The sequence below is a fragment of the Gadus morhua genome, chromosome 13 (genome assembly GCF_902167405.1).
Source record: "Gadus morhua chromosome 13, gadMor3.0, whole genome shotgun sequence".
Classification (NCBI taxonomy): Eukaryota; Metazoa; Chordata; class Actinopteri; order Gadiformes; family Gadidae; genus Gadus; species Gadus morhua.
In genome coordinates this window covers 6,123,640-6,145,515 of record NC_044060.1, presented here as the reverse complement: position 1 = coordinate 6,145,515, position 21,876 = coordinate 6,123,640, and the positions used below count along the sequence as shown (strand labels likewise).

The window sequence follows — 21,876 nt, the reverse complement described above, 5'->3', positions numbered from 1 at the left end:
AAGATTTATATTATAAATAATATGAATATGATTATTACTATATAAATATATTTATATGGAAATACTTTTGTGATATTATGCATTCAAGGGCTAAAATCCATTCACCACATTAAAGACCTCCGCTCTGCGTTCACAACACTAAATCAATAAGTTGCCACCAAACAATTGGACTCAATGCAAGAGATTTTAATATGACAAACACTTCAATTAATAGCATTCACATTGTGAGGACGGATCTCAGGCAACACTTTTTATTATTGATTAGAGGGGGAAGCAGGCAAAATACATGTCCTCAAAATCAAATGTCGGATTAAGCGGAAATAATAGTGTCATCAAACGTTTGTACATTAGAACATAAAACTTTACAAAGGCGTAACTTGATGGTGTTGTTGAAACGTCTCTCTCTAGAGTTCGGGTTGGCCCTCCCCTAAAGCTGACTGGAGTGTGTGGTTGATGACTGGGCTGGGTGAGGCTTCAGTGCACACACCCATTGTGTATTGAGCAATCAATGCACAGCAGGTTGAACAAGCCATCACCACACACACAGGGGTCTCTGACAAGGCAGCATGGGTCACCTGCTCAATCTACCATCATCCTTCAAAGTTTGCAATAAACCGGTTTATTGGCACACACACACACACTCCACAATGACTCTCTGGAAACCTTTTCACTCACTCATTCAAAACACTGTCATTCAAAACCCTTTAACACACTTATTCATAACAATGTAATTCAAAACACTTTAACAAACTCATTCATAACCCTGTCATTCAAAACCCTTCCACTCACTCATTTATAACACTGTCATCAAAACCCTCTTACACACTCATTCATAACACTGTCATTCAAAACCCTTTAACACCCTCATTCATAACACTGTCATTCAAATCCATAAGGCCACCCTGTGTATATTGAAATACATTTTCTTTCTTGCTTTGTAAATTGAGTATTATGAGCACTAGGTAGAGCCACATTTCTCCTACACAGGCTGATCCCAGACCAGTGGCTGCTTCAGCTCAGACAGAAACCCTCCTCTTCATAGACGCCCGTTGAAGAACCCGTAGAGAGACGAAGGATGAGACACCGGGACAGGGCTTCAGAACCAGGAACGGAGACCTGGTCCACCAGAAACTGTCCTCAGTGCTGTATGTGTGAGTGGCTTTGGCATGGAGGTGGAGGAGGAGGTGTGGCAGCAGAGGGTGATGGCAGAAGCTTCGGACTCATAGGCAGCAGAACCATAATACTGAATCTGATAATCATCAGAATCATGACGACAGCAATACACCTCGTCAGTCTAGGTTTGGCAGGTCCGGTCAGGGACCAGAGGACCAGGGGACCGGGGGACTGGAGCAGACGACCGGACCAGGGGCCGGCTCCTGAACGCGGTTCAGGTTTCCTCAGTGGGCGTTTGGGGGGGGGGGGGAAGGGAATCTGTTGCCGTGGGAACGGGATGCTCACTTCATTGGAGGCGTCTCTGGTCCTTTTCATGAAGAGTGAAGTCTCGGTTCCCTAACGTCGCTTCACCTGCTTCAGTCACGTCGCTCTGTCTTGGTGCAACTTGGAAGGAAAAGGGAGAACATGATTCTCTCTCTTACTCCTCCGTGTTGTAAAAAAGGCCCTTGTCTAGACACACAGCGTCCCGGTCCACTCGCCCTCAGCTCCTCTGGGTTCTGTTTGCGTTTCTTCATGGATACTGACGGACCGTTGAGACACATGAGACTTGAGGCACAAAATGCTCACACCAACATTAAATAAACATAAATAAATAACAGCACATTTTTTGGATACTTGTGAACAAAAGGATATGTTTCGACCTACGACCGGTGGTGCCTCATCCTCATGTTTTCTAGGGGGCCTGCTTTCCTTACGCAGGTCTGGGGATGAGCTGAAGTCTGTGATGCTGTTTGTGAAGCAGTGAGCTCGTGACTCAGGGCTCCACCAATCAGAAGCTCTGATGGAGGGAGGCCAATCGGAAAGGGGATCAGTTCTGACCCGACACCCCCCCACTGATACGTCTCTAGCACCTCAGGGAGCACAGCGCCCTCCAGGGTGGAGGAGGGCCTGTCCGAGGACGAAGGGTGTGGCCGAGGTGGAGGAGGGCGTGGCCGAGGTGGAGGAAGGTGTGGTCAAGGTGGAGGAGGGTGTGGTCGAGGTGGAGGGGGGCGTGGCCGAGGTGGAGGAGGGCGTGGTTGAGGGGGAGGAGGGCGTGGTTGAGGGGGAGGAAGGGTCTGGCCGAGGTGGAGGAGGGTGTTGGCGAGGTGTGGGAGGACGTGGTCGAGGTGGAGGAGGGCGTGGCCGAGGTGGAGTAGGGCGTGGTCAAGGTTGAGGACGGCGTGGTCGAGGTGGAGGAGGGCGTGGTCCAGGTGGGGAGGGCGTGGTCAAGGTGGAGGAGGTGAAAGGTGGAGGAGGCCGAGGTGGAGGAGGGCGTGGCAAAGTCGGAGGAGGTGAAAGGTGGAGGAGGCCGGGCGTGGTCAAGGAATAGGAGGGCGTGGTCGGGGTAAAGGAGGGACTAGTTGTGCGTCATGCACTGGAGCCGGTTCTTGAAGAACAGCAGGCCGTTCTTGGTGTGGGCGGCGTCCGAAGACGCCGGGGGGTAGCGGAACTTGGCGTACGTCTTGTCGCTCTCTGATTGGCCGACCCAGGGGAGCTTGATCTTGGTGGCGTGGTTGACGATGACGGCGTCACAGGAGCCCACGTGGAGCGAGCCCAGGCCGTCGATGAAGAACTCTGCAGAGAAAAGAAACACTAAAAATGAACGAATACGCAGAGTCACATGAGTACTGTGGAACCTTCTCAGCACAGACACGACTTCTGTTCAGAAACAAAGGAGCCTAAAGAACAAAGAACAGCACTCATAGCGGACCTCAGACATGTTAGATCATCCAGACACGCGGCGGTGTATGGACAGCCAGTCCTTTGGATCTGAGATAGCGTAAGGGTCGTCTAAGGAGCATTAAAGCTGACAGATTATATCACCAGGTGTGAGTGTGATTAGCCGTTACAAACCGTTGGGAAAATCTGCCTCTTCTGACATCACAAGTGGGCTTGTCCACCTAGATGTATGAACGATAGCTGAGCAACATTTGCTACAGTTTGCTACAGTCCACTGGGTAGGCTGGTAGACTGTTCATCTAGCATACATCTAGGTGGACATGCCCACTTGTGGGATTTTCAAAACGGCTTGTAGCGGCTAATAACACTCGCACCTGGTGGTTTAATATGTAAGGGATTGTGTAAAGAACGCCGGTCATTATCGGGAAAATAAACCCGACCTGAAGCCCTACTTGCCAAAAAGAAAAAATAACTTCACACAGTGTGTCTTCTTACAATTAATTTGCTACCATTCGCAGCGTTGATCACGATCAGCAGAGAAGTAGTTTGCCAAAGACATTGACGTCGCTTAACAACCGAATACGCTGGGGTTGATAAGATACCGGACTCCTTGCGGAGTGATACGAAAGACGTCAATCAGAGGCAAAAAAATCACTTTCCTCGACAGCGGTCAATTATGCTTAGCAACGGTCAATTGTCAACAAAATATTGACAACCAGAAGTCGGGAATGCCCATGCAAGTGAACGGAGCGTTATACCGCATTGAGAAGAGCCGTGCAATGATTCACCGTTAAGGGTCATTATCTGGACTCACCAAGGTGTGCCACGCGGGCCAAGCGGGGGTCGAAGCCCACCTGCTGCACCTTCTCGGTGCGGGCCAGGAAGAAGTTGATGACGCCGTCGGTGACCACGCAGCCCGGGAAGCCGGCGATGGCGTGATGGAAACCCCGCCTCATGTGCAGGCAGTCGCCCTCCTCCTGCCCCGGCTCGATGGAGATGGTCTGCCTGTAGGTGGAGGTGTAGCCCGTGGCCTCGCGCACCGCCCCGCCCACCTGGCAGAAAAGTCAACAGCGCACCGTTACACCGTCATTGGAACACTGTTACACCGTCGCCATCACAACATCAAAACCATCACCAGCACAGATCACACCATCACTATCACAGCGTCACCATCACCAGCGACGTTACACCGTCGATGTCATCAGCACACAATTACACCATCACGTCACACCATCACTATCACACCGTTACACCATCACCAGCACACCAGCAACAGCACACAATTACACCATCCTCATTACACCATCCCCACACAACATTACACCGTCACCATTACATCATCACTGTTCCACTATCACCATTCCACCATCAACGCAGCCATATAAAGTCCAAAGGGAATATTCTTTAGCTGCACCTTCTTACCTTATTATCGTATTATTTCATTAAACTAAGCAGACTTACTAACTTTGTCCTCCAATCAAATTGCTAGCAGGATGAGCCCCGGTTTTCCTAACCCTCCCTGGTTCTCCGAAGGGTTCAGTCTGGTGTGAGCAGTGAGGTTCCTCACCAGGTCCAGAGTGGTCCGCTCCAACACATCCACCAGCTTCTCCAGCTTGGTGCTGGACGAGAAGATGAAGTCGTCGTCCACCCACAGAACGTACTTGGTGGTCACCTGGGAGACCGCCAGGTTTCGTCCCGCGAACCAGCCCTTCGAGCACACAAGGCTAACGTCAGGCTCATAATAGATGACACACATAACATGTAACACATGAGACCTATGCCCTCTGGGGGGTCTCAGCATCTACCTACCTTTCCGAAAGGCATGATGTAATGTTCAATGTAGGGGCCGGACACAGTTTGGGGGTGTTCGCTGTCGTCAGCGATCACTATGGTAACGGTGGGGTAGTATTTTCTCACGCTGTCGATGAGGTCCTGGAGCTTATCGTAGCGCAGGAAGGTTTTGGTGGCGATGGTGACAAGGGCGCTGATGTTGTATTCTATCAGGAGAGAAGAGGACCACAAGGTTAATACCACAAAACATGGAACTCACAAACAACTTCTGTGAGCCCGCTGACATGCTTATGCCAGCGAGGCTAATGAGTGAGCACGCAGAGTTCCAAGACCTTGGGCCGCTTTGAAGCTAACTCGCGATTGATCGAACAATGGGGTTGATCATTTTAGATTGATTTTTGAGAGTGATGTCGCCCCCATCCGCCGAAGAGGTCCTTTGCTTTTTGGAGTAATCGGACACATGATCAAAATAGATTGGCTAGCTTAGCAACCATACTAATAATAAAAATAAGACACATGATAAAAATAGCGTAGCATTCGTTGCAACCACACTCATTACCTCCTTTAGGGCCCGTGTTGTAAAGTTTGGGGGTAGCTCCATGACCGATCTTGATAATGAAGGCAGCTTGATGTCCTTCTGTTTGAAGTTGCACTGCAACGACACAAATTAAAAGAACACATTTCAACAACCTAACATCTTTTAAAAAAACACTGAATATGAAAACAACCAGCAAAAGAAACAGCGGCAGGCTCACGGGTGTCGGCTGTGCTGGGGTGGAACAGGGTGTTGGTGTAGCTCACAAACTGCAGCTGGCGATTCAGGCTGGGGAGAAGACTACTGGATAGGGTCATGTGCATCTCTCCATCCCCTTTGACCTTTACCCCCTCGACCTCAGCAGCCACGTTCAGGGTTCCCAAGGTGGCCGTGATGTTCAGCTGCACGAGAGAAGTGTGTGGCCATTGAAATGAGTTTCAAAAATTGCCAATGAAATTACATAAAGAGTTAAAAACGTAAAATCCTAAAACCGTATAAAACGAATAATAACCCATACTTACGGAGTAGTTTTCTTTATGGATGTCATGTAAGGCCAAACCTGAAAAGCAGAAAACAAAGTGTTGACCAACCCATGGCGCACGTGAGAGTGAGGCAGTAACACTGATCCCTGAGAAGGCATTTCAAACATCCTGCTCCGGCCTGGGCGGCCTTCCTAAATACGACCATCCACAGACGAACATGGGGGGGGTCTACCTGGGATGAGGATGGTTCTGAGGGGCCTCACGGCCACGCCCTGGGTGGGGTACTGCAGGGGGCTGTTGGCCTCAGCGATCAGAAGGGCGTCCGCTGGGCTCTGGGTCCTGGGGGGGGGGGGGGGGGGGGGGGGCAGAGGTTAAAGTCCAGTCCCGAGCTCCTCATAAAAGAGCAGAGACAGGATGGATGTGTTTAGTGTTCGCTCGATGGAGGTTCAAACCAAACTAACGATTTTAAGTATATGACCTTATATTATGTTTATTTATTGCACTGTATTGATGAACACTCCGTTCTGTTAGGGGATTCAGCGGCCTTTAATTTATGTTTGGCAGATGGCCAAACATCAGAGCGTTGCTATGGCAGCCGTATCCAACAGTAGAATAAAAGAGATCATTTTTTATTAGCAGAAGCAATAAAAAAAAAAAAAATCAAGCAATGTGATGTTATTATATTTGTATATTTATGTCCAACGCTCTATCTCTCTGGTCAGATCCCGGTTGGTGAGCGGGTTCGCGTCCAGTGAGCGGGGACGGGACGGACCTCGTCTGGAAGCTGTGGTACTCCTTGGCCCGCCTCTCCTTCAGGGCCTCTAGCTCCGAGGCCTGGAAGGCGGTGTGCAGCGCCGAAGCCGACACCCGCGGGAACAGCAGCTGGGAGAAGGGCAGGTTGACGGCGGCGCTCTTGCCCTCGCAGACACAGCCGTTACGGGCCAACAGGCTGCAACACCCAGAGACACAGACGGGAGCACATCAGAGACACAGAGAGCACATCAGAGACACAGAGAGACATAGCCCCCGAGGACATCAGAGACACACACCAGAGGAGATCAGAGACACACACCAGAGGAGATCAGAGACACACACCAGAGGACACAGAGACACACACCAGAGGAGATCAGAGACACACACCAGAGGAGATCACAGACACACACCAGAGGACTCAGAGACACAGACCAGCGGACATCAGAGACTACAGGATCGACGTGGGGCAGGGTCCTGACTCCAGCACCCAGCCCCACGTCGACGCCGTAAACCGGTGACTACAGTTTCAACGTGGGTGTGAGTCCCGCCACGGCCCCCCAGCAGAAGGACGCTCACCTGGCGACGCCCTCCCTCACGCGGTAGGGGATGTCCCCGGACCGGGGGTCGGCGTCGGGGAGGCGGTCCTCCAGGTGCTTGTCGGAGCCCGGGCGCTGGGACACGTCCACCGTGGCGTAGGAGCGCGTGGGCCAGGAGTGCAGCAGCGCCAGCACCAGCACCACCGACACCAGGAAGGCCAGCAGCACGGTCTTCCTCAGAGAGCGCATCCTGAGTCCTGCAGCGTGGGACGACAGGCCGTCAACCCCTGGAGGTCAGGGAGCGACGGGAGGCTGCCGGGGGATGGAGGGTGGGGGGGAGCGGGGGTTCTACCTGACCGCCTCTATCCGCTGAGAGAAAAGGCTTCCCCCTCAGGGACCTTCATCTTCACAAACATGTGGGGGACGGCCACTTCAGTCCTTCTCCATCTGGAAGAAATAGGACAATGAACAAAATCGCAATGCATCCTTCTAACACACACGCACACGCACACACGCACACGCGCACAGGCACGCGCACACAAACACACACACACACACGCGCATGCACGCACGCGCACGCGCACGCACACGCACACACACACACACACACACACACACACACACACACACACACACACACACACACACAAAGCTTTTCTAAGTTAGGAGCCCAAACATGTCCCTACAATATACCCTCCACTGGACTTTATAACACTATACTGGTTTAATCCCTTTCAGCTGCTTGGACGCTCCCGGCCATGTAAGGACAGTGTGTTCAGGCGTGGGCACACCTCATCACTCAAAGCCTTGGAGGATAGGCCAGGACGACCTATCCTACAGGAATCATCAGATCCATCCCATCAAGAGTAAAGGTCTGATTCACAACCTATCTGTAGGCTGCTGAAAGATTCAAATGTCAGGTAGGCAATGGCATATGGGTAAATCTAGAAACATAGCCCTTAGCTCTACCTCCACCCAGACCCCTGACATCTACTCAGAGCTCATTCCATCTCTGGTCACCGGTTGTCTCCTACATACCATGATGTCAACGCACCACAACAGAGGATTCACTTAGGTTGTATTGTTCACCGTATTGTATTGTTCACCAAAACATCTGTGTAGATGTTTTGGGTAAGGGGAGGGCAATGGCGGTTCTACATGGGGGCCTACGGGGGACCGTGGCGCTTGTAGACATGTCTCTGGCCCCACTGTGCATGCTTGCACAAAACAAATGTTGAAATGATTTTGATGATTTAGGGGCATAAGCCCTATCAATTTAAGATAGTTTGACAGAAAAATACAGAAGTTCTAAACTTTTGTACAATTTAAATGTTTGATGATTTTAAAGCAAAATAAAGTTTATAATCTGTAAATATCATTTTGTTGCCTTTTTCTTTGTGCCCCTCTGGTTAAACACAGGCCCCTCCTTAAATGTGTCTAGAACCGCCACTGGGTGAGGGTATAGGGTAGGTTTAGAATAGGGTAAGGGGATGGGTTATCATAGGGGTAGAGTATGGTTAGAATATGGTTAGGGTTAGAATAGAGGTAGGGTTAGAATAGGGTAAGGGTAGGGTTAGAATAGGGTAAGGGTAGGGTTAGAATAGAAAGGGTAGGGATAATAGGGTAAGCGTAGCAGCGGTGCAGAGCGAGGCTGCATTAGATGAATAACCTAAACATGTTCTACATGCTGACGTTATAAAACCATATGCTCGCTTGCATCACAATAAAGTAATCAGCTTCGAATATAAAAAGGTATTAGATATTTCAGGATCCGATCGAATAGATGGTCCAGACGACTTCAAGCGAGACATGGCTGCTCACAGCACGTTTGAATCTATCTTGGGTTGGACAGGCCTGCTGCGAGACAACCGCTGTGATGAGGAGGCAGGCGCTTACCTCGAATAGAAGATGCTCCGTGTTTCGCTCTCCTACAGTGTTCTCATGATACAGAAGGACTGGATATCTTGATCTGCGCTTTGATGAAGTGGTCCGACAAGGAGACGCTCGGCGGTGCGCTCTGTAGACCGCAGACCAGCGCGCCTCCTTCAGACTTGAGGAGGGGACGGGACGGGTATTATGGGATGGACGTCTGTGCGTCCGGCGATCAATGCTCCCTCCTCTCCAAGAGGAAAATTGAATTAGGCCTAGCCTATATTATTATAGCCGTTCAAAAAGACGCATCCACATGTCACAAATTTGGCTCGGTGTTTTATAGGCGAGGGTACCCGGTTGATAACGGTATCGTGAGTGACGCGCTCTGATTCTGACTGAAAAACTGCGACATGCTTATCATCCAGTCCCACGCGTCGTGTCCCCAATAATATCATCACACAATCTCATCGATAAAGGGTTGTAATGTCTAGGGTTAGAGCAGGCAGCGATACTAGTCCTAATATCTTCATTATATCAACTCCAAGTCGGTTCGACCCATTAACGTTTTTGTAGGAAATAATATTATGCATAATACATAGGCCTAGTGCATAATCTAATATATAATAATTATAATTTAAAATAATATAAGAGAATAATATAATATAATACTGTATGTATGTTTATTGTGAATATGTATGCATCTTTTTTTAATAATGTTGGTAATTGCGGTGACACCCCTGATGAGTGAAGCCAATGGGCGACTGGTTCGTGTTCGAGTCTGGTGAAGGACGGGCGGTGCTTAGGTCTGGGTTAAGACCCGCCCACCTGCGCTGTGTTGTTACGAAATCAACTACACCCCGAAACAACAAAGTGATTGACGCAGTAGCCAGCCAATGAAGTGCGCCCGCTGCCTGCCTCGTCCAATCCTCGTTGAGCGTGTCAGTTGCTGCGTTCCTGTTATCTCCGGACCGATGGAGCTGTGAGGGAATCATGGCTGCTGCTCTGGGTCGCTGGTCGAGGGTCTTTTACGTGTTTCTACGTCTATATCCCTGTTGTATCTTTGGCTTTTTGAACATAGAGGAGTTAAATGAAATGAAATACGGCATCCAGATCCTCCCCGATCCGGTTGTCCTGGGACAGGTGAGGCTGGAGTTCCTGATCCGAGGCTCTCAAGAGCCTCACATCAGTGTGTTATTGTGTGAGGTCTTTGATACATCATGATATGACCTGGACCGCGGAGGGAGCAGGAGATACAGCTCCCCATGGAGATAAGCGTATATAACCTTCTATAACCTTATATAATCCTCCTGATCCGATGATGTCCAAGCTATTCTGTGAAACCAGCAGTAAACATGACGGGTTGTCATCACAGTCCGCCTGACAGCTGTTCAGGACCCCGCTCGGGTCACTTCAGTCCTTTTGGAGTTCAGAACGACGTGTTTTGTCCGATGACTGACATTTACGTCGAGGTTATAAGACCGTGGTTCTCTAAATGTGGTGTTTTGTTTTGTGCAGACCCAGCCCGATGAGGTGATGATGGTCTCCAACAAGTTCAAGCAGCTGTACGAGTGTCGCCTCCCGGCCCAGGCGCTTCGCTTCCACCAGGATCCGGCGTCCGAGTCGGAGCCGCCGAGCTACACCGGCCCCGGGGTCACTGAGCTGCTGGAGCCAATGCACCAGGCCCCCTGCCTGGTCAAGGTGGGTCGGGTTAGAGAAGCTTATTTGGTTTTGCTCCTCTGACATAGGTGGCAGAGCCCAGCCTGATGCAAATGTCAGTGGCTGCCAGGAGTGGGTTCTAACTTCTGTGTTGTCGTTCCTGCAGCACATTAACATCAAATTAACATATTGTGAAAACTTGAATGCAAATAATGTGTAAGAAAGAAGTGGTGGACATTGAAGGTATTATTTGACCTGACCCTCCCCACCGGCAATATGTAAAGCATCTTTCACCTGTGTCAGATGTTAACCCCTGAACATATCAATCTAGTGCTGGTCCCATTGCTGGTCACATTGTGTTGGAACATTCAAGCACTTTTAAGATAGCATTGTGCTAGTTAATCGGAGCACTTCCTCATATTTAAGCTGTGTTCTGTACAGATTGAACCTTTCGTTTTGCAAATGTTCAGTAGAAACTAGCTTATGTTCCCTTTGTCCCACATTGAGTCTGCATTATGAATTTATCTCTCCGTTCCACAGACAAAGGACTGGTGGACCTACGAGTTCTGTCATGGAAAGTTCATCAGACAATACCATCTGGAAGGTAAGGCCTTTCTATTTTCAATCTCTGTTTTCAAATCCTATTTTGGTCCTTTAGTGATCTATTATTGCGTTCGTACTCCCTCAACAGACACAGAGATCAAAGGGGACATCCTGTTCCTGGGGACCTACGAGTCTGAGTTTGATTGGAGCAATGAAACTGCGAAGGTAAAACACAAAAACATAGTTTTTGAGTGGTCGGACGGACTGCTCTCGGTTCCTATTTCTAGAACCATCATGTTCTGAAATGTTCAGCTCTGGCAGAATACTGGGGAACTTCTTCTTCTTCTTCTCCTCTCACTCTGTACTCCAATTCTTTACGTCTCTTACTGTAGCATCTGGAACGTTCATAGGTGTGTGAAATACACTTTCCTCTAACAAAATCAATTCCTGAATCACTTTGCACCTTATTTACTTGCACCATGATTACTTTGCACATTAAGGACCAATGAAGCACCAAATCAGATTTGAAAAGCTTTTGAAGTTCATTTTCATCACTATTTGAAAGGTTAATAGTCATCATATAAGATCGATTGGGTAGCGTATTGCCCCCCTCGAGGGGTCTCCGTAGTTACGGATTACGGAGTCGGAGTAGTATACTCCTGTCGTCTATCCTATCTCCCAGAGCACGCACTCTATCAACTGCATCTGTGTCTTTCACACGATTGTTCTCCACATCATCTGCCAAAGCATCGGTGCGTAGCGGCAATCTCCTCCATTGCTGACACCCATGGCAGAAACGTACCAACACAAACAAGGAAATGATGAGGAAGTGACACAGTTCCCACCCAGATGCGATTCGCTGATACGCTTTGCAGAATCTTTTGCAAAATCCTTTGCAATACGCTTTGCAAATTCTTTTGCAAACCTTTTTGAGGATTGAAACGTCATTTGTATTTTGCAACACACGGAGCGTGGCGAAGTGCATTGCAATCACGGGGGCGCCATAGCTTTTCAATTTGAATGAAGGGACTCAAAAAATGTGCCAAAATGTTATTATATTTTTATTGTTATAACTTTTTCAAATTGAATTGAGGATTTCATTTTCATTTTGCATATTAAAATATACTGTGAATAACTTTCAAAAATACAATATTCAATTGCATAATGAATTGTCAAGTGCATAATGTAATGACTTATTAAATTGCAAAATTGCATTGCTATTTGAATTTTGCTACATATATGCTTCCATACGTTTACCTTCTATCGATTCATTTATGTTTTATTGTCAAAGAATAATATAAAGAGTGTTTTGGTTAGGGGGGCTTTTCCACTGAGGAACCATCTGTCACAATGCAGACTGGTATTTTCCCAATATTCTATACTGGTCTTGCTCGGTTCGGCCCGGCAGCCCAGTGTGGCTGGGATTTTAATTCCCCTTCCAACCGGATTCTCGCGTTATGTCGTGTCATTACCTGATGACGCGCAGGTGTGTAGCGAGTGCAGTATGGCACGGCGCGTTGGTTGTGAAAGCGCAAATCAGCGCTTACGGCACAGCACAGAGTGCTACTGGAACCCTCCCCTCGAGGAGCGGACCCTGGTCTGAAGTCCACATGTAGACAAACAAGCCGCTCTTCTCCCCAGGCCTCCAAGCAGCACCGTCTGCGGCGCTACCACAGCCAGACCTACGTCAACGGCTCCCGCTGCGACCTGAACGCAGCCCCGCGGGAGACGGAAGTCCGGGTGAGTGTGGGATCCAGGAGGTGACTGCTCGTCGCTCTGCATGACAGAGCTCAGCCTCTGTCTGACCCCCATCCACACTCTCTATCCCCATCCACACTCTCTATCCCCATCCACACTCTCTATCCCCATCCACACTCTCTATCCCCATCCACACTCTCTATCCCCATCTACACTCTCTATCCCCATCCACACTCTCTATCCCCATCCACACTCTCTATCCCCATCCACACTCTCTATCCCCATCCACACTCTCTATCCCCATCCACACTCTCTATCCCCATCCACACTCTCTATCCCCATCTCTATCCCCATCCACACTCTCTATCCCCATCCACACTCTCTATCCCCATCCACACTCTCTATCCCCATCCACACTCTCTATCCCCATCCACACTCTCTATCCCCATCCACACACTCTATCCCCATCCACACTCTCTATCCCCATCCACACTCTCCATCCCCATCCAAACCCTGTGACCCCATCCATTAGGGATGGGCGATTCATCTAATTTGATTTTAGCGTCAAACGATCAGCTGGATACATATCAGAACATTATTTTCGATTTGAACATTTTCTTTTTGACCATTTTGTGGTCAAAGGCGAAATTTCTCGGTTAAAGTTCTCAGTTACAAAGTGTTTTTTGGGAGAGACATGCTGAATAAATACATCAGAATAAATGCATCATGTTTTCAAATTCAACAATAATCGTTTGAATAATCGTGATTTCAATATTGGCCAAAAGAATCGTGATTATGATTTTTTTTTTTGATAATCGAGCTACCCTACCCATCTATAAACTAACCCCATCCACACCCTAACCCCATCCACACTCTAACCCCATCCACACTGTGACCCCATCCACACCCTAACCCCATCCACACCCTGACCCCATCCACACTCTGACCCATGTCCATCGCGGTCAGTGTGGGGCTCTGTCGGTCCGCAGTATCCATCCGACCAGACCGTGCTTCGCCCTGCATGAAGGCCTCCCCTTCACCCCGCTGTCTCCCTGTTCCCAGTTCGTGTGCGAGGAGGCCGCCGGGGACTACATCGCCCGCGTGGACGAGCCCCAGTCCTGCCGCTACGTGCTGACCGTCCACACCAGCCGCACCTGCCAGCACCCCTTCCTGATGCCGCCTTCCAGCGCCCGGCCCCAGGGCATCGTGTGCCAGCCCGCCCTGAGCGCCCAGCAGTACATGAGCTACGTCAAGGCCCAAGTCTGTGAGTGGGTGGGGGGAGTGTGGGGGGGGGGGGGGGGGGGGGGTGCTCACTGGGTACAGCGCGTACTGTACTATAGGCTCAGTCCTGAACCCAGTTTCTAATCCTGCCCGTGGTCATGTGGGGGGTGAGGGGAGGGAGGCTCCTCCGTGTGAGGCGGTTGCCCGCCGGTCCCGTCGCTTGACGTCTCCCCTCTCCCCTCTCGCCCGCCTCGGCCTCCCTCGGCAGCGGACACCAAGAGGAAGGTGGAGCAGATCTCGGAGGAGCTGCGGACCCTGGACGAGATGCTGGCGGGCAGCGTGGGACGGGAGTTGGCCGAGACGCTGGCCCCCCAGGAGACCCTCGCGCCCCCGGAGGAGCAGGACCCCACGGAGGTCGACGGACAAGGTACCCCCGCTGTCTGTTTTAAATGCACTGCCTTTCATTAGGCCGCGTTCACGTTGTACTTTTCCGTCAACGGACGACGGGGGGCGTGTCTGACGTATGGGGCACGCGATCTGATTGGCCGAACGTTCTGTCGAATGCCTGAAAAGTTGAACATTTCTCAACTTTTTTTGACGCAGGCAACTGAGCCGACAGAACGGATTGACACACAATGCATTTCGAGAGCGCCCCATCCAAAGTCATGACGGATGTGTACATTGTGAACGCTGTGCTAGACTGCTTATAAGAAGATCTTAGGCTGTGTCCCAATTCAGGGGACGCATCCTTCGAAGGGCGATTGCGTCACTGTGACGCGTCAAGGGCTGTCCCATTTCGAAGGCTCCTTCAAATGCGGCCGACAAATGCAGCCTTCTTTTCCCGGATTTGAAGGATACACCAGATGTATCCTTCACAGCCCAAGATTCATTGCGTGTTGGATTTTTTTCAGTCAGAGAGAGCAACGGCAGTTGCAGCGAATTACATATTCAATGACAAAACTATGTAAAAACATTTTTTTTTATTAAAATAAAGTTGAGACTATTTTAAATTTGTAACTTTATTGTGAAAGTTCAATTTCATTAATACGAGCCATGTAACGTTAAACTAATGAACGTTATATTTTATATAAATATTATATAACCGAATCAGAATAAGAAAACTTCATTGATCCCCGGGGGGAAATTGTTTCGTTCCAGGGGCTCCGTACAAATAGAAATTACAAGCATTGAAGATAAGATTATAAAAAAATAGAAAATTATAAATAAAATACAATAAAATAAAAGTAAGAATAAAGTAAGAAGTGGACATCTCAGTGAAAGTGGACATCTCGGAATGGGTTATATGAAACGGCTCCATATTTCTCCTCCGCCGTCCGGTTTGAACCGGATCTGTCAGGGTTGCTAGGTGACAGGAGCGGCGCGTCATCACGCAAGGTAAAGGGTGTTAACGGCTTGTTACGCAAACTTGAAACGCTCCGTAGGGCGGACCGTCTCATTTAAAAACGTTTGTTCGGCCTTCAGTCCGGCCTTCACAGTCTACGAAGGCCACACCTTCATAGACCGCGTCCTTCGAAGGATGCCTCCCCTGAATTGGGACACAGCCTTAGTAAATCTTTTTGTGATGGATGCTTCTCCAGGTCTGACTGAGGACGGGGGGCCAGAAGAACAAGAGGATCCTGAGTCCAAGGAGGGCGGGACCAGACCAGGAGGTTCAAAACAAGCGGCCTCACATCCGACCTTAAAGGTGAAGGACTGTAGCAGTGAGGAGGAAGATCGTCACATCATAATGTGGATTATTATGTTTATTATTATTATTATCATACTTGTATTACTTATTACATCAGGGCATCGCAGTAATTCTGGTCATTCAAGAAAAAAAAGGGACATTTGTTGTTCGTCCACAGGTAGCAGGTGAAGACGATGACGATTCCCTGTCAAACAACGAAGTCTTGGAGGAAGACGAAGACTGTAATGCTTTAATCATTCATGCTTCAATTCAATCATCATCATTGTGTATTATGTTTCACTCCCGGGCAATAAGGAAAAATTTCATTCAATGTTTTCATTTCTTGCTTTAGATGAAAAATTCAACTTCAAGATAATCACGGACCCCGCTGACCTCATGCAGTTTGTGCAGCACCTCAAAGAAAGCAACAGAAAGGTGAGCGCATCCTCTTAAAGTGAGTTAATGTTCCTCAGGTGAGTGAATCCACTTTAGATGAGTTAATCCACCTACAACGAGTTAATCCACTTTAGATGAGTTGATCTGATTTAATCCACTTTAGATTATTTAATCTGATTTAATACACTTTAGATTAGTTAATCTGAGTTAATCCATTTTAGGTGAGTTAATCCACTTTAGGGGAGTTAATCCCCTTTAGGTGAGTTAACCACCTCAGGTGAGTTAATCCAGTTTAGGTGAGTTAATCCCCTTTTTAGGTGAGTTAATCCAGTTTAGGTGAGTTAACCACCTTAGGTGATTTGACTCGGGAGCAGTTCAGTGCGGTTCTTCATCCCAAATTCCGTTGTCATTATGAGGGTCATCCTGTCTTTTAGAAAGCGAGGAACCAGGCCCGGAGTGAGGCGGAGCAGCGGGTGGCTGACGGGGCCAAGGATCGCCACGACGACCAGGAGAAGGATGATGAGGAGGAGGAGGAGGAGGAGGTGGAGGAGGAGAGCCTCCTGAAGGAGTTTGAGGAGGAGACGGCCGGCCTCATGGTGCCCTCGGAGCAGATCCAGGAGATCAAGGAGGAGATGCAGAAGGAGTTCCACAACATCATCGACGAGGTACCGCGTGCAGACCGTCCAGACCGGCATCTTCCTCTGGGCTCCAAGAACCTGATTGGTTCTTGGTGCTTTCATCGTCTCATTCAGAAAATCACAGGCATCCATTTCCAGTGTTGTTACCTCCTCCTATTCTACAGTCCTCCAGAATCATTCTTACTTCAAGTCGATCCTTAAATCAATTTTTTTATTTTACTTTTTACTCATGATTAATTGCTTGATAGCCACCTATCTAGTAACGCAAATAATGTTGCTAATCAAGTCCTTCAGCAACCAATGAATCCTTACGCAGTCCATACATGCAGACCATTTTCAGCCAATCGTGCGACACATTCGCCGGTGCTTCGCTGTTGACCCTGCTAAACCAGCGTGCTCGTAATGCCCTGCTCACGGGCAGAAGGTCGGGTCCCCAGCTGACCTCACGGTGCCTCCTCTGTGTGTCAGGCCCAGCAGGAGCTGGAGACGGAGGGGCTGAAGGGAGAGTTCGACCGCTCCCAGGCCACGCAGACCCTGGAGACCACCCTGGACAAGCTCCTGGACCGGCTCGAAGACAAGGACGCCCCGGTCCCGGAGCAGCCGCTGGCCGGCGGTCAGAGGGGCAGCGACCCGGCCAGGGGCAGCCCCAGCCTCGCCCCCCAGCAGCCAGGTACCCGGCCCCCCCGGACTTGCCCCCATCCACACTCTCTATCCCCAACCACACTCTCTATCCCCATCCACACTCTCTATCCCCATCCACACTCTCTATCCCCATCCACACTCTCTATCCCCATCCACACTCTCCATCCCCATCCACACTCTCTATCCCCATCCACACTCTCTATCCCCATCCACACTCTCTATCCCCATCCACACTCTCTATCCCCATCCACACTCTCTATCCCCATCCACACTCTCTATCCCCATCCACACTCTCTATCCCCATCCACACTCTCTATCCCCATCCACACTCTCTATCCCCATCCACACTCTCTATCCCCAACCACACTCTCTATCCCCATCCACACTCTCTATCCCCATCCACACTCTCTATCCCCATCCACACTCTCTATCCTATATATATATATATATATATATATATATATATATATATATATATATATATATATATATATATATATATATATATATATATTAAGCGCTATATAAATTTCATTTATTATTATTATCCCCATCCACACTCTCTATCCCCATCCACACTAGGGATGGCGAAAATTTAAAATATTCTTGACCGACAACCGAGCCTCATTAACCGGTTGAAACCGGTTAACCGATCAGATAAAAATGTGCTATTTGAAACAGCCATTTCGAGCCGCGTCAGCTGGCTGCTATTTCGTAACTTTGCTTATCTCTCTCCCCTTCTGCCTCCGACTCACTCAATTAAAACACACACACACACACACACACACACACACACACACACACACACACACACACACACACACACACACACACACACACACACACCGAGTGAGAGTGGCTCTAACCGCAGCACGACCAGTGTTTGAATTGAAACACGAGGCATGCTTACTGCAGGTTGACCGTGTGTAGAGAGCGGGCTCGAACGCCCACAATGGTCTGAGATGGCGCGGACCTGGTTGAGACCCTCCGCGGGATTCACCAGGGACCAATCGGAAGAGGGCAGCGTTAGGAGCTCATTTGAAACATTGCCGTGGCTCATTTAAGAAAACGACAGCTCCGAAGAGACGCCGCTTTAGTTTGGAGGAGACGGAAAAATTTAGTGTTAGGGATAATGTTTTTCACTTCACACAAAAAGATCTTGTAATGAGATGGCTAACTGTAGTCTTATAGCGTTTAGTTTATAATCCCTCTATAATTTAGAGATCATATTCTCCGCCGCTCGCATGCGGGAATAATTGAGACTTGAGGAGAAATTAAACAGTGGGCTAGAGACGCGGTGTCTGTCCAACTTCCAATAAGTCACCTCATCTGATCATCTCTGTGTGAAGTGAAACGTTAACGTTGATCCGGTCAACCGTCGGTCAAACGGTCACCTGCTAACATCCCTAATCGAAACTCTCTATCCCCGTCCACACTCTGTGACCTCATCCATCCATTAAAAAAAAACGTAAAATGTTCTGCTGCAAAAAGCACTCAATTATCGTGTGAAGGATAAGGGTGGCTCGGCGTGATCCGGTGTTGGTGTGCCTCTTGTCTCGCCCCCCCCCCCCAGACCAAGCGGCAGACGACCAGGTGAAGATCAAGATCACCAAGTACAAGACGGGCAGCACACCGGGCGGGCAGGTCAAAGTTCAGGAGATGGGAGAAGGGGACCCCCAGTGGCAGCACATCAAGGACGTGGTGAAGGAGCAGCTGGAGAAGGCTGGACTGAAGGCTGAAGGTACAAGGGCCCCACGGCGTGTCTCTGTCCTCCTCCTCCTCCTCCTCCTCCTCCTCCTCCTCCTCCTCCTCCTCCTCCTCCTCCTCCTCCTCCTCCTCCTCCTCCTCCTCCTCCTCCTCCTCCTCCTCCTCCTCCTCCTCCTCCTCCTCCTCCTCCTCCTCCTCCTCCTCCTCCTCCTCCTCCTCCTCCTCCTCCTCCTCCTCCTCCTCCTCCTCCTCCTCCTCCTCCTCCTCCTCCTCCTTCTTCTTCTTCTTCTTCTTCTTCTTCTTCTTCTTCTTCTTCTTCTTCTTCTTCTTCTTCTTCTTCTTCTTCTTCTTCTTCTTCTTCTTCTTCTTCTTCTTCTTCTTCTTCTCGTCGTAGCGCCTGCCAGCTCCTCTGTTTTCAATGAGGTCTCCTAAGCAAACATTCTCAGGCTTCCTGGCACGTGCTGCCAGAGTTGTTACATGCAAACTTAAATCCATGCGTGTTTAAACGGACAAACGAGCTGTTTAACTAGCTGACAAACCACAAAGGGATTGATAATACCTTAATCTCAGAGAAAACATTTGCATAAATGAGAACTTTGGCAGATAACCCACCAAGTGTAAAAACAAATAGCAGTCATTTGTGATCTGTTTCTCACCCACATGAGGTCTTTACAGCTTTTCTAACAACATAAAGATCTGTTTCTCATCCACATGAGGTCTTTACAGCGTTTCTAACAGTGATCCCCACAGATGCATGTTGCTCTCCAAGTTGATCCGTCCCTCTTCAGCATGAGACCCTGACTTCTTCTCTTCTTCTCCTCTTCTCTTCCGTCGTGTTGTAGGGAAAATCGAGGTGAAGATCTTGACGCGAAAGAATGCAGAGCAGGCTGGGGACCAGTGGCTGACAGAGGAGGACACAAAGTCCTTCAGAGAGCTTCTCATCAACCTGCTGGTAAGCTCCGACTGCAGCAGTGGTGACTCCAAACCTCTTAACCCCTGGGTCCGAGGTCTTATCTTAGAAACTAGGAACACTTTGCAATAAGCTGGCGTAACCACCACATTGTACTCTGTAATTCTGTGCATATATGGTCTATTGAGTAGATTTACCTCATGATTACTCGTATGTTTATCAGATTGTTTGTTCTCCTCCTCCTGCAGACCGGGGGGACAGAGGAGGTGTATAAGGAGCAGAAGAGGCAGCAGGATTTGGAGGACAACTACAGGTTTGCGTGGGGGCAGTCCCAGGAGGAGGCCCAGACCTCCGGCCCCTCGGACCCGGACGACGTGGACCTCTGAGCGCTGACATTATTCACCTTTTGTGACGGTGAACCAAAGCTCCTGTGGAGACTGCGAGCAGATTGTCTCGGAAAGAACTTTAAATGGACAACTCTCTGCTGTTTAACTGTTGCTATTAAACCTCCCAGGCATAGCAACGCACAACATGCTGAACCATGTCTTGTCTTCATGGGGTCGAGATGCACATTGCACAACGAGTGCCTCTCACAGAGTGGGCGAGTTAATTGTAACCGGTAGCTAATTGACGGGCAAAATATGTGTGTGTGTGAAATGTAGCTTTTAGACATGCTTCAGTTCAATGTTTTAACAACTTTAAAGGGGCAGTGTGTAGGATATAGTGGCATCTAGTGGTGAGGTTGCAGATTGCAACCGACTGATTCACCCGTCCCTCTCCGAGGACGTAGGAGACATACGTTGGCCTGTTAGGTGCCTGTAGGTCCATGTCCACAGCCGTAGGTCTGTTCTGGGCAACACGGCGGCTCTGTGGAAGAGGACCCTCCCCTATTTAGATGGAAGGGTTTCTTGGCAACGCTCATTATTTTCATGGGATTATGCACTAATTAAAACATAATTAAGAATATTATATTCCATTTCTGCCGAGTCTGTTTCTCTGGATGCCACTAGAGTCTACACACTGCTCCTTTAATGTGGGTGTAGCGCGCATGAAGGTGGAGGGCCCCATGTGTCTGAGGGGCCACCTGGAGTGGAAGGAGATGTTTAGTGACTCAGTAGCTCAGTGCCGCCTTTATGAACGACCTTCCTCCGTGACACAGCCTCAGCGTCGCCGGGACCTGGGAGCAGGAGGTGCATACAAAATACCATTCTTGTTGATACTTTTTTTTTTTTTTTTTACTTTTGGATACTTTCTTATTTGCTAGGTGTACAAATATATAAATCACAATACAATTTTGATGTTGATTGTAAAAAATGTGGCTAAGGCACTTTTTAATTGAAATTTTCTCAAACCCGGTTCTATTGTCTGTGATTGGTCGTGGGATAACGAATACAGGAAGTGTACATGATGTGACAGTAATGATGTGCTGTTGGGCGTACCATGAAGAGGTCCATAAGAGCTGTTCAGGGATCCATCCAATGGGCTGCCTCGATATTAAGCGCTGTAGATCTTTGAATTGGCTTTTTGCATTGTATATTAGCACACCATGCTAATACGTTTAAATAAATACGAATAAAGCTGCGATTTAAGAATGTTGGACCTTATCATGAGAACACAAACATATCCGAGGCCATCCCATTTGAATGTTGATGGCTAACATGGCTGAGCCGATGTTTTGTACGGAACGCCTTTCTGGAGATGATGAGACAGTCCAGTGGAGGAGGTCCACAGGTCTCCATGGTGATGTGATGGTCCAGTTGGAGGAGGCGGTCACCATGTTGATGTGATGGAGGCACAAGGTGACCATGGTGATGTGGTGGTCCAGTAGAGGAGGCGGTCACCATGGTGATGTGATGGTCCAGTGGAGGAGGCTCCAGGTCACCATGGTGATGTGATGGTCCAATAGAGTCACCATGGTGATGTGATGGAGGCGGTAACCAAGGTTCTGAGGCTCCAGCTGAATGTGTTATCATGGCT

General features: G+C 49.0%; 2 protein-coding genes across 2 annotated transcripts; one reads left to right on the top strand and one right to left on the bottom strand.

Moving 5' to 3' along the window:
- Window positions 1-170: 170 nt before the first annotated feature.
- Window positions 171-9,336, bottom strand: b4galnt1b (beta-1,4-N-acetyl-galactosaminyl transferase 1b). Its single transcript, XM_030375404.1, has 12 exons — window positions 8,826-9,336; window positions 7,282-7,376; window positions 6,970-7,186; window positions 6,413-6,589; window positions 5,873-5,979; window positions 5,680-5,717; window positions 5,379-5,559; window positions 5,183-5,275; window positions 4,642-4,829; window positions 4,400-4,540; window positions 3,647-3,884; window positions 171-2,727 (listed from the first exon to the last, which is right to left on the bottom strand). The coding sequence occupies exons 3-12, from the start codon at window positions 7,176-7,178 to the stop codon at window positions 2,510-2,512; spliced, it is 1,590 nt and encodes a 529-aa protein (XP_030231264.1). The 5' UTR covers window positions 7,179-7,186; window positions 7,282-7,376; window positions 8,826-9,336; the 3' UTR covers window positions 171-2,509.
- A 410-nt stretch (window positions 9,337-9,746) lies between these two features.
- Window positions 9,747-21,491, top strand: os9 (OS9 endoplasmic reticulum lectin). The gene is made up of 15 exons (XM_030375403.1): window positions 9,747-9,941; window positions 10,317-10,499; window positions 10,998-11,061; window positions 11,149-11,225; window positions 12,642-12,740; window positions 13,761-13,962; window positions 14,188-14,346; window positions 15,518-15,624; window positions 15,785-15,848; window positions 15,959-16,041; window positions 16,437-16,667; window positions 17,109-17,310; window positions 18,856-19,023; window positions 19,832-19,941; window positions 20,148-21,491. The coding sequence occupies exons 1-15, from the start codon at window positions 9,792-9,794 to the stop codon at window positions 20,283-20,285; spliced, it is 2,037 nt and encodes a 678-aa protein (XP_030231263.1). The 5' UTR covers window positions 9,747-9,791; the 3' UTR covers window positions 20,286-21,491.
- Window positions 21,492-21,876: the final 385 nt, after the last annotated feature.